The sequence below is a fragment of the Notolepis coatsorum genome, assembly GCF_963971535.1.
Source record: "Notolepis coatsorum genome assembly, chromosome: 18".
Classification (NCBI taxonomy): Eukaryota; Metazoa; Chordata; class Actinopteri; order Aulopiformes; family Paralepididae; genus Notolepis; species Notolepis coatsorum.
Window position 1 is genome coordinate 48,367,161 of NC_140182.1, and position 19,198 is coordinate 48,386,358.

General features: G+C 43.8%; 1 protein-coding gene across 1 annotated transcript; it reads left to right on the plus strand.

Annotated features, from left to right (window-relative positions):
• The first annotated feature begins 297 nt into the window (after positions 1-297).
• On the plus strand, positions 298-18,389 carry man2c1 (mannosidase, alpha, class 2C, member 1). Its single transcript, XM_084334534.1, has 26 exons — positions 298-473; positions 650-775; positions 867-990; positions 1,553-1,623; positions 2,018-2,195; positions 2,302-2,491; positions 2,592-2,698; positions 3,083-3,193; positions 3,355-3,447; positions 3,590-3,706; positions 3,789-3,884; positions 3,979-4,124; positions 4,464-4,587; positions 9,880-10,001; positions 10,160-10,245; positions 10,362-10,517; positions 10,904-10,983; positions 11,074-11,168; positions 11,563-11,667; positions 12,064-12,220; positions 13,751-13,894; positions 14,934-15,043; positions 15,719-15,798; positions 15,920-16,062; positions 16,148-16,251; positions 17,685-18,389. Exons 1-26 carry the CDS (start codon positions 373-375, stop codon positions 17,794-17,796), a joined length of 3,078 nt encoding a protein of 1,025 aa, XP_084190660.1. The 5' UTR covers positions 298-372; the 3' UTR covers positions 17,797-18,389.
• Positions 18,390-19,198: the final 809 nt, after the last annotated feature.

Sequence of the window (19,198 nt, forward strand, 5' to 3'; positions counted from 1 at the left end):
ACCCTGGGCCCTTGCCTTAAACGACTACATGCCTATATAATCCTATTATTTACCTTAACCTAATCCTACCTAACCTTAAAATGGCTCCTTTACCTTGAGAGACCAATGTAGGCTATCCCCAAGGATAAAAATAATTCACACACACACACACCAGATGTTGACAACCCAGTAAATTACTAAATAAAAAAGATGACCCCCTATAGCCCCATAGTTCTATGCAGAACATTACTGACATCTAGTGACCCTTTTCTGTAATTACAATAATATTGAGTTGTACTTCCGGTTTCTCAAGTACGACCTCGCGGAATATTATATTGCAGGGTTTATTGCTGGTTAAAAAGTTTCAGCCAGCTATCTAGCCACTACTACATTATGTATCACCAACCTGTATTGAAAAACAGGCGGACTCTTTTGGAACGGGCTGAGAAATTCATATCCGAAATTTATTTTACAGACTGCAATCTCAGAGGAAGGTACAGTAAGCACTTTCATTCATTCTTCATTTCTTGCAAACTTTGTTGACACAATTGGCAATATAACGTGAACGCAAAAAGGTGTATTTCTCTAACGTCGTTACGCTGCTCACATGAATTATTTGTAAATTCAGAATATGCAACATTAGTCAGAGATATTATATATTTTTTTGCAGACTCTATGGGGATTCTTACCCACTGGAGTCTCTCACCTCATTCCTGAGCTCCAAACGGATTCCATTCGTGGAAGCTGCCAAGCAGAACTTTGCCCCTCATAAAGTTGGCGATACCTTTGGACCGACGTAAGTGATACTGTCATATTTTATAATAGTTGCATGAGAATGATTTCTCCGTATCCGGCCAATGATGTTAATGAAGGTTTTGATTATTCAGATGGTGGACCTGCTGGTTCAAAGTGACCCTGAGAATCCCCGATTCCTGGAGAGGGAAGGAGGTTCATCTGTTGTGGGAGAGCGATGGAGAATCCATGGTTTGGAGAGATGATCAGCCAGTGCAGGTACAGTATCATCCAGTCAGTCAGATGGCCTTTACTCAACCCCTTTTTCCTTTTTTAAAGGAATGTGTCATAAATGTATAGATGTAGCAGTACTGTCTATCTGTATGTCATGTATGTCATATATGTTATGATGAATTGAAAATGGGGGACCCTGATGTAAACAAGACTAAAGTCTTTCTCTGGTCTGCATCCCCTTAACAATTGTATGTATTGAGCTGTACTGTATTGTACCCATTCTGCAATCTGTTAATAAACTTTTCAATCAATCAATCAATCAAAAGGTGAAATCTGTAACCCCAATGTTAACAAATGGGTTGCCCCACCATTGATTGTGAAAATGTGAGATTGGAGTGGCAGGCCTATTTTGAGTTATGCACATTAGAAAAAGCTTATTTATTATCTACAAGTCAGACATTTCAAGAATCTGACACCATGTGCATAGTCAAATCGTGTATGGTCAAATAAATAAAAGACTGGGCCTTTATACTGCCTATGGTGTCAAACTTAATACAGTGGAAACAATTACAAAAATGAAATAAAAATGCACTCAAATGTTGTCTAGGGCTTGACTAAAGAGGGCGAGAAGACCAGTTACATCCTGAGCGAGTGTCTGAAAGATGAAGAGCCACACAGGTCAGTCAACCTGACTCTACAGAGCTTCCATGTGTCAGTCCTTTTATAATCGGGTATCAAGTCAGTAGTCCTCACAGCCTCTCTTAATAATTGCACTTCGTCGTAAGAATTTTTACATTGCGGCACAGAAACATCTGGTTCTCTTGAGATTGTAAAACATCTCGTCAATTAAATGTATTTCCTAAAGAGAGTTTGAAAATGTATATAACTTTTACAATCTCAGAGAATATTTCCTGTGTCAACTTTCCCAGAGGCTGTGTGAACATAAAGAAAATACTTCCACAGCCCAAGTGGGCGGGCACATCGGAGCTCTATTGTCACTACTATACAGATCAAACTGGGTGGATCACCTCACCTCCCATTGACTGCCTTTCATTCTGTTTCTGATCCTCAGCGTCACTCTCTATGTGGAGATGGCCTGTAACGGGCTCTTTGGAGCCGGTAAAGGATCCATGATTGCAGCCCCGGATCCTAACAGGAAGTATTCAGTGCAGAAGGCTGAGCTGGTGGTGTTTAACCGTGACGTACAGGAGATGCTGACTGACTTCGAGATGCTGGTCGATATTGTAAAGGTACACTCATAGGGAACGAGGCGTATTGCCATGTTATTCTACCATGCTGATAGTCTGCTCATAAAGATGAACATTACATTCATATTGGTTCCATGCTTCATCCCAGCATTTGGGCGAAGGAGAGCAACGTGGCTACCAGGCCCTGTTCACCGTCAACGAGATGGTGAACCTCTGTGAACCGGCCGATCCCAGCTCTTTCTCAAAAGCACACAGTCTGGCCCGCAAGTTCTTCAGCCAGCGGAACGGACAAAGCCAGCACACTGTCCACGCGATGGGCCATTGCCATATAGACTCAGGTCTCAATCTATAATTGTAATTGGGGATACAGAATCTTTATATATACAGTATATATTTTAAATAAGTAAATAATCATGATCCCGATTCCCGTCTCCTCAGCGTGGCTGTGGCCTTATGAAGAGACTATTCGCAAATGCGGTCGAAGCTGGGTGACGGTGGTCCGCCTCATGGAGAAGAATCCTGAGTTTGTATTCACTTGCTCACAGGTACTGAACCACAAATACAAGCCAACTGGTGGCAGGGTAGATGATGCAGATGCTTGCTACGATTTCACTGAGTTTAGTTTTGATTTGAAATCTTTATTTCGAACATGTAAATACAACAATATAAAATCAAAACAAACATTGATCTCTAAAAAAAAAAAAAAGCAAACCATAACTCAATTTACATGTTCGAAAAGGAGTAGGAAGAAGTATACACTTATTTAATCCTACCCCTTTTACACTACTCAAATGAGTATACTAATTTAAAACCTAATAAAGTGTACTAATAAAAAACTAAAAAACTAAAATTATATATGTAAAACATGAAATAAAAAAAGAATAAAACATTTTCAGTTCAGACTCAAAAACCCATCGGTCTCCATCCAGGCACAGCAGTTCCAGTGGGTGAAGAGCTGGTACCCAGGTCTCTTCTCTGACATTCAGCGCTACGTCAAGAAGGGCCAGTTCATTCCAGTCGGAGGCACATGGGTGGAAATGGCAAGCTTAAATTTGTTTACACTGTTCACCTCCTGTAAACATGTGGTTTAACCTATTATATTATTCCTAATTGTGAACTTGTTACTATTCATACGTTATTGTAAACATCCAATGTGCCATCTCTGACCACACTGTGACTGACGTGCTGTTTAACCAATCAGGACGGGAACCTGCCTTCAGGAGAGTCCATGGTCAGGCAGTTTCTGGAGGGCCAGCGTTTCTTTCAGAAAGAGTTTGGAATCTACTGCAAAGAGGTTTGATTTCAGAAGACATTGCCATACCCTTACACATGTCCGCCTGCATATGAGATGCCGCTTACCTTTCATAAAACCTTTGTAGCATGTGCAGTTTGGATATGCAGTGTACTACTAATAATATTCTCCCTGTCCACTCTAGTTCTGGCTACCAGATACCTTTGGCTACTCTGCCCAACTACCTCAAATAATGCAGGGCAGTGGCATTTCCAACTTCCTGACGCAGAAGCTCAGCTGGAACCTAGTCAACACATTCCCTGTAAGTAACCAAAACTGCACCACTCATTAAACTCATTAAAACGTTTCGGTTTGCTGTTGAACATTTTTCTCTCTCCTGGAAGCACAACACATTTTTCTGGGAAGGTCTGGACGGCTCCCAGGTCCTGACTCATTTCCCACCCGGAAACTCGTACGAAATGAAGGGCAAGGTTGAGGAGGTGAGTGTTCCAATACATCCCAGAAGCCTTCAGAAGGGGCAAAATTCAATGTTTTAAACACGTTCTGAGTTATTCTTTTCCCTCCGTCCACCAGTTGGTCAACACTGTGAAGAACAACAAGGACAAGGGCAGAGCCAATCATAGTGCAGCTCTGTTTGGTTTCGGGGATGGAGGCGGGGGCCCCACACAGCTGATGTTGGACAGACTCCAGCGTGTTCAGGATACAGATGGGCTTCCCAAGTTAGTTCCTGTCCCACAGTTTTGACAACCCAGTCTAGACATCAAAACCGCACCGAAAAGCCAAACAATAAATTGTGACACGTTTTGTTAAAATCTCCCCACACTGTGGGATTCCTCCCATGACGCACATTTGAAATAAATTAACTCGCCCACACATAGTAGAGTATTCTGAGTCTGTCAGACATGAGACAGATATGAACAATTTCTATTGAACCTTTTTATTGAAGATATTCACGTTGTTGTGACGCCTTCTATTTCAGAGTGACGTTCATTAGAATCACGTCTTACTCAAACCAGTCACCTCCCTTCCCACTCAGCTTTCCGTCTCGTGTTCCTCAGGGTGCAGATGTCCAGTCCTGACGGGCTGTTCTCTCAGCTCCACACCGACTCTGCTCTGTTGTGCACGTGGACCGGAGAACTGTTCCTAGAGCTGCACAACGGCACGTACACCACGCAGGCCCAGGTGAGCCACGTACACCATGCAGGCCCAGGTGAGCCACGTACACCATGCAGGCCCAGGTGAACCACTTACACCATGCAGGCCCAGGTGAGCCATGCAGGCCCAGGTGAGCACACTGTCTTCAGTCACTCCTGGATTTAACACGAGTTCAACCACAGGCTTGCAGATTTCACGTCTGTGTGTTGGTGAATGTGACTGGTAGGGAGACAATGGGTTGCAGGCAGGCCTGCTTGCAGTGTACTGTATTTTAAAGTTACGCAACACTTTGATGAACATTGTTACTCAGCTGATAGAGTTGTACCCTTCCTGATGACTTGTCGTACAGAACTTGTAAGTCGCTTTGGATAAAAGCGTCAGCTAAATGTAAATGTAAAGTGTACCGGTACTTTAAAATGGTAGTTTACCAAATACTAGCTACTTCACAATGAAAAGTAGTTAGATCGGGAGAGACTATGTTTACGAAAATAAAATAATTGTTTATTTCAATACAATATTTAAAAGCTTTGGTGATGACTCCATTAGCTGTGATGGCTCATTCATGGGGTACAAGCAACTCCATATACATGTAGAATAGCTGTAGAGCAGAATACCCTCCTAAATAAAGAAGATGTTTAGAGTGGGAGCATTTGAATAGTGGATGATGACCTGGCTGTTAAATATGCCAATGCCAACTGATAGCATGGCTGCTTTTGCTGCCCAGGACATTATACTAAAAACATCTCTATGATCCACTTCTCAACGACTGAACCCGAAGAAGATACTGGAGCACACGATTCACTTTGATATTTTACTGATCAGGTACAAACAACTAACGTTTCGATGCACACTGCGTGTACTGTGTTTAACACATATCTCCTAATCTCTGGGAGAGAGTAATTTGTTCAACAGGTTTGAGCATGGGGGGCACCATTTACTGCAAACCACTAAGCAGAAACGCTCTCCCGAGAGCCACCTGAAAGGAAATTGCAGCACAGAGGAGGAATTTGAACTGAAGGCCTCCTTGTTAAAGCACCTGCCTGCACCTCTGTTTCTCCTCTTGGTTCGTTCTCCATCGGGGGTGAAATCAAGAACATTGTAAAGAAACACTGGCATGTCTTACTTACACAGCGGCCCTGAATCTGAAACTAATTTGTGCCGAACCCCCTCTTATTTCTTTCAAAACAGACAACCTTTCGCACAAGAAAACAGCAAAATACGATTTAAAATCTTTAATAAAACAGCATCTTTTGACCAGGGATATTTTAACAGATATAGAAACTTAAAAAAAAGAAAAAATTTAAACTATGTTTATTGTTTTTTTTCTTTGTTCGTTTACAGCATCAGTCCACATAGCAACCAAATAACATCAAATCATAAAAAGCCGCAGCGGTTAGGTGGCCGAGCGGAGATTGCGTTCGTCACCAACCCCGGAGCTCCGGGGTTGTCACCAGCTTGGCTGGCCGTTCACACTAATACAATTGGCTGTATTAGAGGGTGGGAGAAGCTGGCGGGGTGGGTCCGGGTCGTTGTAAACAGCGACTCCTACAGTTCGGTCGGGGCGCCTGCTAAGCGCGGATAGGACCTGAGGGGGATAGTGTGATCCTCCCACACACTACGCCCTCTCAATGAGAATCCGCGCTGCCAGGTGAAAAGAAGCGGTGATTGGCTGGACGTGTGTCGGAGGAAGCACGTGGTAGCCTCCACTCTCCCAGATGATCTGACTGTGGGGGGTAAGTGCGCAGCGACCAGGAAGGGATTGGGAATTGGCATACGACTAACATTGGGATGGGAGAAAATCGGAGGAAAATGGAGGGGAAAAAAGATTAAAAAAAAAAAAGAAATCATAAAAAGCCGCAAACTGCCCCCTCCCAGTCCCCGCCCCCCGAACCTCCCCCTCACCCACAAGCTCCAAAAACAACCACCTCCCCTCCAGTAAGAAATGCAGCCGTAAGCACATAAATCAAATCCCTCCCCCCTCAAGACCAGACCCCCCCACCCCCAGACTAGGGCCGCAACAAATTCCATATCTACACACCTTGAATACCTAAAAAGCCCAGCTACACCTGTCTGTGCAGGTGCTCCTACATCCATCCCAAACAATTAAATATTTAACGTTACATATTTTCTCATCAGAAAACAAATAACCACATTTGCATTTTCACTAATTTGCAATATATCCCGCACCATGTGTGAAGATATACAATACATCACTTAATAATTGCTTTCAAACAGAGTCACGCCGGTAGAGGCCTCAGACGGAATGCCCGTGCAACGGTTGTGTTACAGGCAGCCATACTGGAAGAAAGAGTTACAAACACTCCATGAGAGGCCTCCACTGCGCGGCCATACTGGAAGAAAGAGCTACAAACACTCCACATTATGTTTCCCTTGTACATTACCCATTCACAGCATCTTCTATGAATGACTAATGTACGCAGTCATGGGTAGACAAAGAATAAGTAGTGGTTTCTGAAGAAGCAAGATGTCATGTTTTGAATTTCCAGACGGTTTGAACAACAGCTTCTGCCCCGATCTTGGGGAAAACGTTACATTTATGGTCACATTTGAACGGGCATAGGCCTACTGCAGTTCTGCATGAGGCATAGTACTGTAAACCCATCCCAAAAAACAAACATCAACAACATTAACTTACTGTACATCGTCAACCTGCTATAAAATCTGTCCTATGTATTGCCTAAATCCAGACCAGCATTTATCAAAGATATGTGCTTTTCTTTTGAGATTGAACATAATTTTCTCTGGTGCCATGTATGAAAAATGTCACTAAGCCACATAGATAAGGGGGGGAATCAACACTCTTCCACAGCAAGGCAATACACTTATTACCAGCAATCATGGCCAATTTGATGAACCGCACCTTGTTTCTCTTATCAGGAGAGATGTCAGACATGTCGCCTAATAAAGCTAGTTTAATTGTACAAGGGATCTCAAACCCAGCGATCTCTTCGAGAGTCTCTCATATTGAGCTCCAGTAAGTTCTTAGTTTGTTACAGTCCCAAAACATATGGAGAAGGCTACCTGTTTCAGTTGAGCACCTAGTTATATGAAAAGGACAATGAGATATAGAAACTATTGAAATGTATGAACGTGTATATATGTGTATGTATCGGGAACGAGGTAGAGCAGTCGTCTGGCAATCCGGAGGTTCCCGGTTCGATTCCTGCTTCTCCCGGGCAGCATGTCGAAGTGTCCTTGAGCAAGACACTTAACCCCTAATTTCTCCCGATGAGCAGGTCAGCACCTTGCATGGTTGCCTCCGCCGTCGGTGTGTGAATGTGTGAGTGAATGCGTAAAATGTGAGGAACAAATCGTAAAGCGCTTTGGATAAAAGCATATTCTACAGATGTGACCACTGTACCCACTGTGCCAAGTCATCAGACACTAAACACGTTTTTCACCCACACACACGTTAAAAAAAAAAGATACAACATAAACTGCAGTACCACCCATGTTGTCTACATTCTGAAATGCCCATGAGGGTTGGTGTCTATGTTGGCCAGACCTAACATCCTCTCAAAACATGGATTGTGGAACATAAGGCTGTTATTCACAATCAAAACATGGACTATGTAATAATAGCAGGACACTATTCTCAATCAAAACATGGACTATGTAATAATAGCAGGACACTGCTCAGTCAAAACATGGTTCCCCTGCATCTCTCAAATGACTGTCTCCCAGAGAGGAGGAGATAATAGTAAATACATAAAGAAAGGCGTTTTGGATATAAACATTAAACACAGTTGAACCACATGGACTTAATGAAGAACTAAGCTTCTCTTGTTATCTATATGTTGCTATATGACTCCTAAAAGAGCAATATGTGATGTAATTTAAGATATTGATCGTTACATTTGGATTCTTGTTATGTGTAATATGGTGATTGTTGCTTCATAGCACCTCCCTTCTTGAATTAGTGCTGTCAAGGTAGTGGTTTATTTATTGATTGATTGGTCCATTAACCAGTGAGAGACTGCTCTCTGGATAGAGGAGGGTTTATAACTTGTTCTTTAAGATTGTGCATCGAAACGCTAGACGTTTGTACCTGATGGTTAAGGTCTCAAAGTGAATTGTGTTCTCCAGTGTCTTCTTTGGGTTCAGTCGTTGAGAAGTGGATCATAGACATGTTTTTAGTATAATTGTTCTATTCTGAGCACCGACCTGCAGCCGTGGAGGAGCTGAAACACTAGAGATTCATTTAATTTGCCCACTTGACTCACAAATGGCTGCTTTTGCTGCAAACAGATGTCCAGCACATGTGCCTCACACATGGCTGGTTTTACAGTGGCCCAGGACACCTCACTCACACATAGATGGCTTTGCTACAAACAGATGCCACTGGCTTTCCCCAGGATTTACAAACAAGATGGTGCTGAGGCGCAACTAGGGGGTGGTCCGGATGGGGGCTGTGTGTGTGTGTGTGTGTGTGTGTGTGTGTGTGTGGGGGGGGGGGGGGGACACATGGCAAACACGGTATTTAAGTACCGTGTATACGGATGCACAACAAACAATGAACTAAATGTTTCTTCTTATATTTAAAACTGAAAAACATTGAATCTGAAATTAAAACATGTATCCCAGCCAATTTCTTACTTACATCAAAACTTTTTCATATCTCATATTCCATATTTGTAGGTTAACTCTCAACTTATCTGCCAGGAAATGCACAAACAAAGAGAAAAAAAGTTATGAAAAATAACAGAGGACCAAGCAATCACGTATTAGACAATGATGCGTCTGTTTCTAAGCTGGTCAAGCTTTCAGTATTATTTAGCTAATTATTGGATATTGGAGGTGTGTGTGTGTGTGTGTGTGTGTCTGTGTGTGTGTTAGGACCATCAGACACCCAAATGTATGTGCACAAACACTGAAAAGTGAGTTTTTCATAATATGTGACCTGCAATGCAATCAATCATGAAACCCAAAATGTTGAAACATTCAAACGGTATTACCATCTTCCCCTGAAGTCAGGTTACCAGCAGCGATGTTGGCCAAATGCTCTGCAATTTAGATTGTGGTATTACTGACAAGATTTGAGAACATGTATAATGGACACGCAAGAATGCAAATCCAACTAAATAAATTGGATTAAAAAGAAAATAGAAAATTAGGCAAAGAAAATAGATGCAACAGAAACACACAAATCACTCATTTGTGGTCCAAGATGACAAGACTTTGAAGACTTTGGTTGAAAGCAATCAGTATGTTGTCAGCTGATCAAAAAACAAGGTCTAGTTTGAAAATAACTGTAATCATTCATTAAGCCTCTGTTCATCCCAGATTTGATGTTTGCAGATAAAGCTTGGGAACCGCCAATGTGAGACACTGCTCCACGACATCGAGGTAGCCAGCAGCTTGGCACTGTCACGGGACAAGGCCTTTGAATACCCCTCAAAACAGCTACAGGAGCTCTGGAGGTACAAACAGAACCAGTAGACTTTGATCAAGTAAAGCAGTGATTCATAGTCTCTATGCTAAGCAGAAGGAACTGGTTATGTATGTGTCTAGGCGACCTTGGGTTTCCTGAAAGGCGCTATAGAAATCTGATTAATTATTATTATTATTATTCTTGCAGGCTGCTTCTTCTGAATCAGTTCCACGATGTGATTCCTGGCAGCTGCATCGAGATGGTCGTCGAAGACGCACTTCGGTATTATCAAGGTACATTATGATGAACGAGATTTGTAGTTATTCACCACAATAAAGAAGCAGATGAGTTGTTTTAGGGGTTTCAAATGGAAACACTACACTGTAACCACAGTAACTTTATGCCTCAGATATCCGGAGTGCCGGTGCCAGGCTGCTGAAAGATGCATGCAGAACTCTGGGGTCAAAGGAGCAGAGGGGTGACTCTACTGCTGTGTTCAACTCTCTGCCATGGGAACGGAATGAAGTCATCCAGCTCCAAGCGGACACTACTGACCCTGGTCTAGGTACGTCAGACAAAGAGTTATGTCTTGTGTCGTGTCGTGGTGGTGATGTCTTGTGGGGATCCCAGAGTTATGTCTTGTGTCGTGTCGTGGTGGTGATGTCTTGTGGGGATCCCAGAGTTATGTCTTGTGTCGTGTCGTGGTGGTGATGTCTTGTGGGGATCCCAGAGTTATGTCTTGTGTCGTGTCGTGGTGGTGATGTCTTGTGGGGATCCCAGAGTTATGTCTTGTGTCGTGTCGTGGTGGTGATGTCTTGTGGGGATCCCAGGAAGAATAGCTGTTTCTGCTGGAGCTCACGGGGAACCTAATAAAATAAAATGAAATATTTTACATAGTTGCATTCCAGTCTATATTGTCATGTCTGATGCAGTTTATCTGTGGTATTGCAGCTCTGGTGCGAGTTCCCAGTGTTGGTCTGGCGACTGTGAAAGACATACAGCCTGCGCTTCCGGTCTCTGTCACTGTTCAGGTATACTGTATGTACTGTAGATCTTATCAAAAGGAGCTCCGCTTGGTGCCATTTAATTAGACTGACCAAGGTGTTGTCTTGACATCCCAGGCTGATGGTACTGTCGTCATGGAGAATGGGATTTTACGCACGGTTGTAAACAAGGATGGACGTCTGTCGTCCCTGTATCTGGTCGAGGCAAACAGGTAGGACTTCATTCAGAGAAGAATACAGTCGACACCCAATGGCTTAGATATTTGTGCTTGATTTATTTTAACATCTGTGTATGAAATGCAGAGTTCCTCTGTTAATGGATTATTCCTTAGGTTCTAGCATAATATTTAAGTTGCGTATAGTGTTGAACTTGTTGTTTTTCAATATAGAACCACCACATTTAGAGACATCTGTGTATTGCGTACTACAGTATGATTTACCTGTCTCAAGCCCTGCCCTCTTTTCTCAATCCTCTAATTGCAACTGTTGCTTCCATCGGACAATAGCAACAGCCGTGATTGGAGGATCAAGAAAAGAGGGCGGGGCTCGAGATCTAAGTCCATTGGAATTGCATTCACGTTTTCTCGCCACTCTGTTGGTTTCCAGAGAGGCCATCTTTGACGGCTGCCACGGAAACCAGTTTGTGATGTTTGACGACGTGCCTCTGTACTGGGATGCCTGGGATGTGATGGACTACCATCTTCAGACCAGGTGTCACTTATCCCTCTTACATATTTGTCTATGTTAAATATTTTACATGGTTACTTTCTATTAGCCTACATGGTCTATTTTTAGACCAGATGTGAATATCATAAACTCCTATATAATATCATAAAGTTCTAGCTCACTAAATATTTTCAAAAGTAAGCTAAAAACGTACCTCTTCACCTTTTAATACACTCTGCTTCTTAGACTGATTACATCCACACTGTAGGCTACTGTAAATTATTATTGCATTGCTTTTATTCTGTCCATTCTATGCTCATTTTATGCCTATGTCTATTTTATGTCCATGTATGTCTATTTTACCGCTGTGAAGCACTTTGGGCTGCAATTATTGTATGAAAGGTGCTATACAAATAAAGTGTATTATTATCGCCCCCAAAGGAAGCCAGTGGTAGAGGTGGTGCAGTCTGTTCAAGTGGTTTCTACAGGAGGCCTCCGAGGCAGCGTCAAGTTCAGCCTCAAGATCAGTGACAAGAGCACCGTCACGCAGGAAATAGTCCTGGATGCCATGTGTCCCTACATCAAGTTCAACACACAGGTACTCTACTGCCATGTGTCTCTACATCAAGTTCAACACACAGGTACTCTACTGCCATGTGTCTCTACATCAAGTTCAACACACAGGTACTCTACTGCCATGTGTCCCTACATCAAGTTCAACACACATGTACTCTACTGCCATGTGTCTCTACATCAAGTTCAACACACAGGTACTCTACTGCCATGTGTCTCTACATCAAGTTTAACACACATGTACTCTACTGCCATGTGTCCCTACATCAAGTTCAACACACATGTACTCTACTGCCATGTGTCTCTACATCAAGTTCAACACACATGTACTCTACTGCCATGTGTCCCTACATCAAGTTCAACACACAGGTACTCTACTGCCATGTGTCTCTACATCAAGTTCAACACACAGGTACTCTACTGCCATGTGTCCCTACATCAAGTTCAACACACAGGTACTCTACTGCCATGTGTCCCTACATCAAGTTCAACACACATGTACTCTACTGCCATGTGTCTCTACATCAAGTTCAACACACAGGTACTCTACTGCCATGTGTCTCTACATCAGGTTCAACACACATGTACTCTACTGCCATGTGTCCCTACATCAAGTTCAACACACATGTACTCTACTGCCATGTGTCTCTACATCAAGTTCAACACACATGTACTCTACTGCCATGTGTCCCTACATCAAGTTCAACACACAGGTACTCTACTGCCATGTGTCTCTACATCAAGTTCAACACACAGGTACTCTACTGCCATGTGTCCCTACATCAAGTTCAACACACAGGTACTCTACTGCCATGTGTCCCTACATCAAGTTCAACACACATGTACTCTACTGCCATGTGTCTCTACATCAAGTTCAACACACAGGTACTCTACTGCCATGTGTCTCTACATCAGGTTCAACACACATGTACTCTACTGCCATGTGTCTCTACATCAAGTTCAACACACATGTACTCTACTGCCATGTGTCTCTACATCAAGTTCAACACACAGGTACTCTACTGCCATGTGTCCCTACATCAAGTTCAACACACATGTACTCTACTGCCATATGTCCCTACATCAAGTTCAACACACAGGTACTCTACTGCCATGTGTCCCTACATCAAGTTCAACACACAGGTACTCTACTGCCATGTGTCTCTACATCAAGTTCAACACACAGGTACTCTATAGTCAAAAGTCAAAGTCAGCTTTATTGTCTCTTCTCGTAATGTGCAAGACATACAGAGAAATTAAATAGCATTTCCCCCTTCCCACGGTGTATATAAAAAATATCTAATATAAACAAAGTAACATAGGACACTATAAACATAAAGTAACATATGGGACACGATGTATACACAATATACAGGACTACTATACTACTACTATATACAATAACAGTAGCTAAAACACTACTAAAATACTACTGCCATGTGTCTCTACATAAAGTTCAACACACAGGTACTCTGTATTACTGCTTTTTTTTTACGTCCGATTTCGTTCGAAAGGGTCAACGGAGCCACTGATTTGGCACATGTTCCCGTCTCAGGTGGAGTGGGCAGAGTCACATAAGTTCCTGAAGGTGGAATTCCCGGTGAGCGTGCGCAGCCCCAACGCCACCTATGAGATCCAGTTCGGACACCTGCAGAGACCCACACACAGGAACACGTCCTGGGACTGGGCCAGGTTTGAGGTACAGTGGTGTGGAATGAGGAACTGTATGGCTACAGGGAGGCAAATGCATACTTAGATATACATGCATGTTCTATGTTTATTATTGCTACTTCTTTCTGTGAACAAGTTTTTTTTTTTAGTAAAGTTCAACATGTTATGTTACAGTACACATTGTATATTTAATTATTTATCATCTCTGCATATTCACATTGTCCATACATCTCTGTTTACTTCTCAAACAGTCCTGTTATCACGGAGGCATAGACCACCGCAACACTTCCGGTATTTTCAGCTCATGGGAGACCACAGGGGGATAAAATTAATGAATGTTGATGAGAGCCTTGACGTAAGTGGTTGCAGCTACGGCTGTGTGGGTGCTGGAGACATGATCCAATAGACTTTCTTATACTCTTGAGTCTCCTGAACACGGAGAGACTAACCCCAAGTCGATCGGGACTTTCGCGGCCAAGCTATAGTAAATTTTTCGCACCTACTCCCCAACCGGCGCATGCGCAGATTGCCCAAGGAGGCTCTCTGGACAATTTGCACATGCAGAGTGTTCTATCCCCCTTCCACATTTCCAATGTAGTGACCTTGGCTTTGTTAAACCGTGCAGTGGATAGTTCTAGCACCATCACAAAGTACTCTCACCATTTCTTTAGTGTACAGTTTGTGGTGGTGGCAGTCAACGTTGAACTATTGCGTTTTTTGCCTGCGGTCACACCCGCAAGCCACAACTTCTCATTCAGTTCCATGTGTGCGTCATCATTAAGTAACAGAGGAATCGGTTCCAGGGGTACAGGTTTGTCAATCACATCAGATATAATTGATGTCACTTTCCTCTATACTGTATGTTCCAGGTACATTAAGGAGCACAAGTCATATCATGCGTTTATACTGTATGTTCCAGGTACATTAAGGAGCACAAGTCGGTTAAGGGCTCACTGCATATTTCATATGAAATCTCCCAAGTGGTGTATGTTATGCCCTTTGACACAGCTTGAAATTAATCTTATTCTTATTTTTGGCTGCTGTGTTTACGTTGTTTTCTCCCTCAGGTTTGGGGGCACAAATGGGCGGACCTATCGGAGCACAACTTTGGAGTAGCTCTGCTGAATGACTGCAAATATGGTTACTCAGTTCATAAGAATACCATGACATTATCCCTGTGAGTGTTTCATAATGTAGCACCTACCGTAACCACAGAAGAAGAGTACAAACTGATGACTGAGTGTAGATGAGTGAGATGTAGTTTTCTCTAGTCTCCTAACTGTAGCCGTCTTCCTCAGACTCAGGGCCCAACTGTAGCCGTGTCTTCCTCAGACTCAGGGCCCCTAACTGTAGCCGTCTCTTCCTCAGACTCAGGGCCCCTAACTGTAGCCGTCTCTTCCTCAGACTCAGGGCCCCTAACTGTAGCCGTGTCTTCCTCAGACTCAGGGCCCCTAACTGTAGCCGTGTCTTCCTTAGACTCAGGGCCCCTAACTGTAGCCGTCTCTTCCTCAGACTCAGGGCCCCTAACTGTAGCCGTGTCTTCCTTAGACTCAGGGCCCCTAACTGTAGCCGTGTCTTCCTTAGACTCAGGGCCCCTAACCGTCTCTCCCTCAGACTCAGGGCCCCTAACTGTAGCCGTTTCTTCCTTAGACTCAAGGCCCCTAACTGTAGCCGTTTCTTCCTCAGACTCAGGGCTCCTAACTAGCCGTGTCTTCCTCAGACTCAGGGCCCCTAACTGTAGCCGTCTCTTCCTCAGACTCAGGGCCCCTAACCGTGTCTTCCTCAGACTCAGGGCCCCTAACCATGTCTTCCTCAGACTTAGGGCCCCTAACTGTAGCCGTGTCTCCCTCAGACTCAGGGCCCCGAAGGCTCCGGATGCCAACGCAGACATGGGGACTCACGGTTTCACCTATGCGATCATGCCACACACAGGTGGGTTTCAATTAGACAAGATATCGTTATTATTTCCCAAATCAAACTGCGCTTTGCGCATCCACACTCGTGGCGAAAGCAACGTGTAACTATCCTTCATCGCTTTGTCGCTTTGCTACAGGGTCCTTCCAGGATGCATCTGTCATCCAATGTGCCTACAACCTGAACTTCCCACTGAGGCTGGTCCAGAACGCCCCAGATACCGCGCCATGGAGCGCGTTCTCAGTCGACGTTCCGGCTGTCGTCCTGGAGACAATTAAACAGGTGTCTTCCCGGGCCTAATGTTCAGTTTGACCTCAGTCCACCCACCTGCCCCCCTCACCCTGCAATGTCTTTCTTTCCTCCACAGGCGGAGGACAGGAAGAGTGTCCTTGTTGTCCGGCTCTACGAGGCACATGGGAGCAGTGTGACGGCCTCTCTGTCTACCTGCCTTGCTGTCAGAGAAGCCTGGCAGTAAGTATTCCTGGAAGAACTTCCAATAACTTTTAGGTTGCGTCATTTGTTGGTACTGTAACTAGGGATGGGCGTGCGTAATCCATTGTTTGCCGTTTCAACTGGTGGTTTTTGAGGAAGACAAAACACTGGAAGCTGTAGAGCAAAACGTTAGTTGCGTTGGAATACAGCTAGCATAGCATTATCTAAAAGATAAAAACAGCAGTATGTTGTGCCAACATGTAGCCCACTTTGCATAGCATTCATGGATTATTGATACGGACATGCCGTTCCATGAGTGGAGAGACGTTCTGCAGATAGAATGGCGGTAATTATATAATGCTCTTTAAGAGACATTCTAAAAATAATCGATTACTTGATCACTACAAGTTATTCATGAGTACTCGATCTGGGAAAACATTACTCGTGCCCATCCCTCATTATAACTGACCCCCTCTTAGCTGTGACCTCCTGACCCCCTCCTTCTTAGTTGTGACCTCCTGACCCTCTTAGCTGTGACCTCCTGACCCTCTCTCTTAGCTGTGACCTCCTGACCCTCTTAGCTGTGACCTCCTGACCCTCTCTCTTAGCTGTGACCTCCTGACCCTCTCTCTTAGCTGTGACCTCCTGACCCTCTTAGCTGTGACCTCCTGACCCTCTCTCTTAGTTGTGACCTCCTGACCCTCTCTCTTAGTTGTGACCTCCTGACCCTCTCTCTCTTAGCTGTGACCTCCTAACCCCCTCTCTCTTAGTTGTGACCTCCTGACCCTCTCTTAGCTGTGACCTCCTGACCCCCTCTCTCTCTCTTAGTTGTGACCTCCTGACCCCCTCTCTCTCTCTTAGCTGTGACCTCATGACCCCCTCTCTCTCTCTCTTAGTTGTGACCTCCTGACCCCCTCTCTCTCTCTTAGTTGTGACCTCCTGACCCCCTCTCTCTCTCTTAGCTGTGACCTCATGACCCCCCCTCTCTCTCTCTTAGTTGTGACCTCCTGACCCCCTCTCTCTCTCTTAGCTGTGACCTCATGACCCCCTCTCTCTCTCTCTTAGTTGTGACCTCCTGACCCTCTCTCTCTCTCTCTTAGCTGTGACCTCCTGACCCCCTCTCTCTCTCTCTTAGCTGTGACCTCCTGACCCCCTCTCTCTCTCTCTTAGTTGTGACCTCCTGACCCCCTCTCTCTCTCTTAGCTGTGACCTCCTGACCCCCTCTCTCTCTCTTAGCTGTGACCTCCTGACCCTCTCTCTCTCTCTTAGTTGTGACCTCCTGACCCTCTCTCTCTCTCTTAGCTGTGACCTCCTGACCCTCTCTCTCTCTCTTAGTTGTGACCTCCTGACCCCCTCTCTCTCTCTTAGTTGTGACCTCCTGACCCTTTCTCTCTCTCTCTTAGTTGTGACCTCCTGACCCCCCTCTCTCTCTCTCTTAGTTGTGACCTCCTGACCCTCTCTCTCTCTCTTAGTTGTGACCTCCTGGAGAGACAGGATGATACTCGTCCGGCACAAATGACATCTTCTGGAATCATCTTGAACTTCAGTCCCTTCCAAGTGGTGTCTCTGCTCCTCTACCTGTAACGAGGCATGTTTTCATGTCTGATTGTAGCCTGCAGTAATTGTAGTCCCTCAGTGTTGGACAGATAAAAACATGTTTTCTTACAATCTGATTAAAGAGGGTATACCATTCAATTCAGGGATTCATATTTGTTACTTAATTTAAATTAGAAACTATACACAGTTGTGATTTTAAAGGTTTCAGTTCCATCAAACGGTCCAACCTGTAAGTGTGAATGTTTCTCCTTTGAACCACCCAGGACCTGGTTTTAGAAAACTGAAGGTTTTTGTAGTTATGGGTGTTTTTACAAGGGTTGATATCAAAGCATCGCCTTCTCCATTGTGGCATAGGTTCACATACTGCATGGAAATATTAAATCAATACTTGTATAGTGTGTATCGTCGTTGGAATTATGTAAAATCATGTAACTGCAAATGTTTACAAAATTAAGCCCTGAACAAAGTGTGGGCGAAGCCAGACACCAATTTGTGACTGATGTACAGCGTGGAGCTGCTTGTGTACTTTACCTACTTGTACAATGTTTATTTGAAGGTTTACATCCAAAAGGGCTACATAATGTAGTATGGTGTCCCAATAAAAATCACCCTGGATGCTATCACCTTACCTTGTACAATTAATTCTCTGTGGAGCTGTACTTCTGTGTGACATCATAGATTGGGCTGTGGCAAATAAATCTCTAGCGAGAGGGTAAGTGATGTTTCAACAAAAATATTTAATCTCACTCCCTTTACTTTGCTTGCATCACAACATTATATTCAACAGGGGAACTTTTCAAATGTTTTGGGGAAAAGTATTTAAAATGTACAAATATTGTATATAAATGGTCCCACACAATAATGTACACTTCCTATATTGAGCAGTAGAATAACATATATTGTTCACAGTATTTTGCTTGCATTGCATCAGCACACTATCGGAATTTATGTAAAAAAAAATATATATATATTTAACCAGGCAGGTCAATTAAGAACAAACTCTTATTTACAGCGGCCTGGCGAGAGGACAAAATGGCCTCTTGAAGGGTAACAAAAAATAGAACAAAAGAGACATACGGTACATCAGAGGTAAAAGGGAAATACTTAAAACACATCAGTGTTTCCCTTATATGCATTCAGCAGCGGCGCTGCGCCTCTGCTGAATTAGGACCGCCGCTGCTATGAACTAGACTATTAAAAAGAGTATTATAATATATATATATATTTTTATCATTTAATTTTGGCTGAGGGGGGTGCTTAATGTAAAAGACTGACCTGAGGAAAAGGCTGCAGGGAGACCATCTGGCTGCTTGTATGCGTCTCAGCATCAATGGCCCCTACCAGTGAATTCCCCTACCAAAGAGCCCTGGAGCTTTTCTTTCAAAAGCCCAGGAAAATGAAATGCTCTAAGGCAGAATGTAGCCTATGC

Coding starts and splice junctions, on each gene's coding strand:
- man2c1 (XM_084334534.1), top strand. CDS start 373: ATGTATCACCAACCTGTATTGAAAAACAGGCGGACTCTTTTGGAACGG. Junction 4,125..4,463: donor GATACAGATGGGCTTCCCAA/GTTAGTTCCTGT, acceptor CGTGTTCCTCAG/GGTGCAGATGTCCAGTCCTG. Junction 11,169..11,562: donor TATCTGGTCGAGGCAAACAG/GTAGGACTTCAT, acceptor GTTGGTTTCCAG/AGAGGCCATCTTTGACGGCT.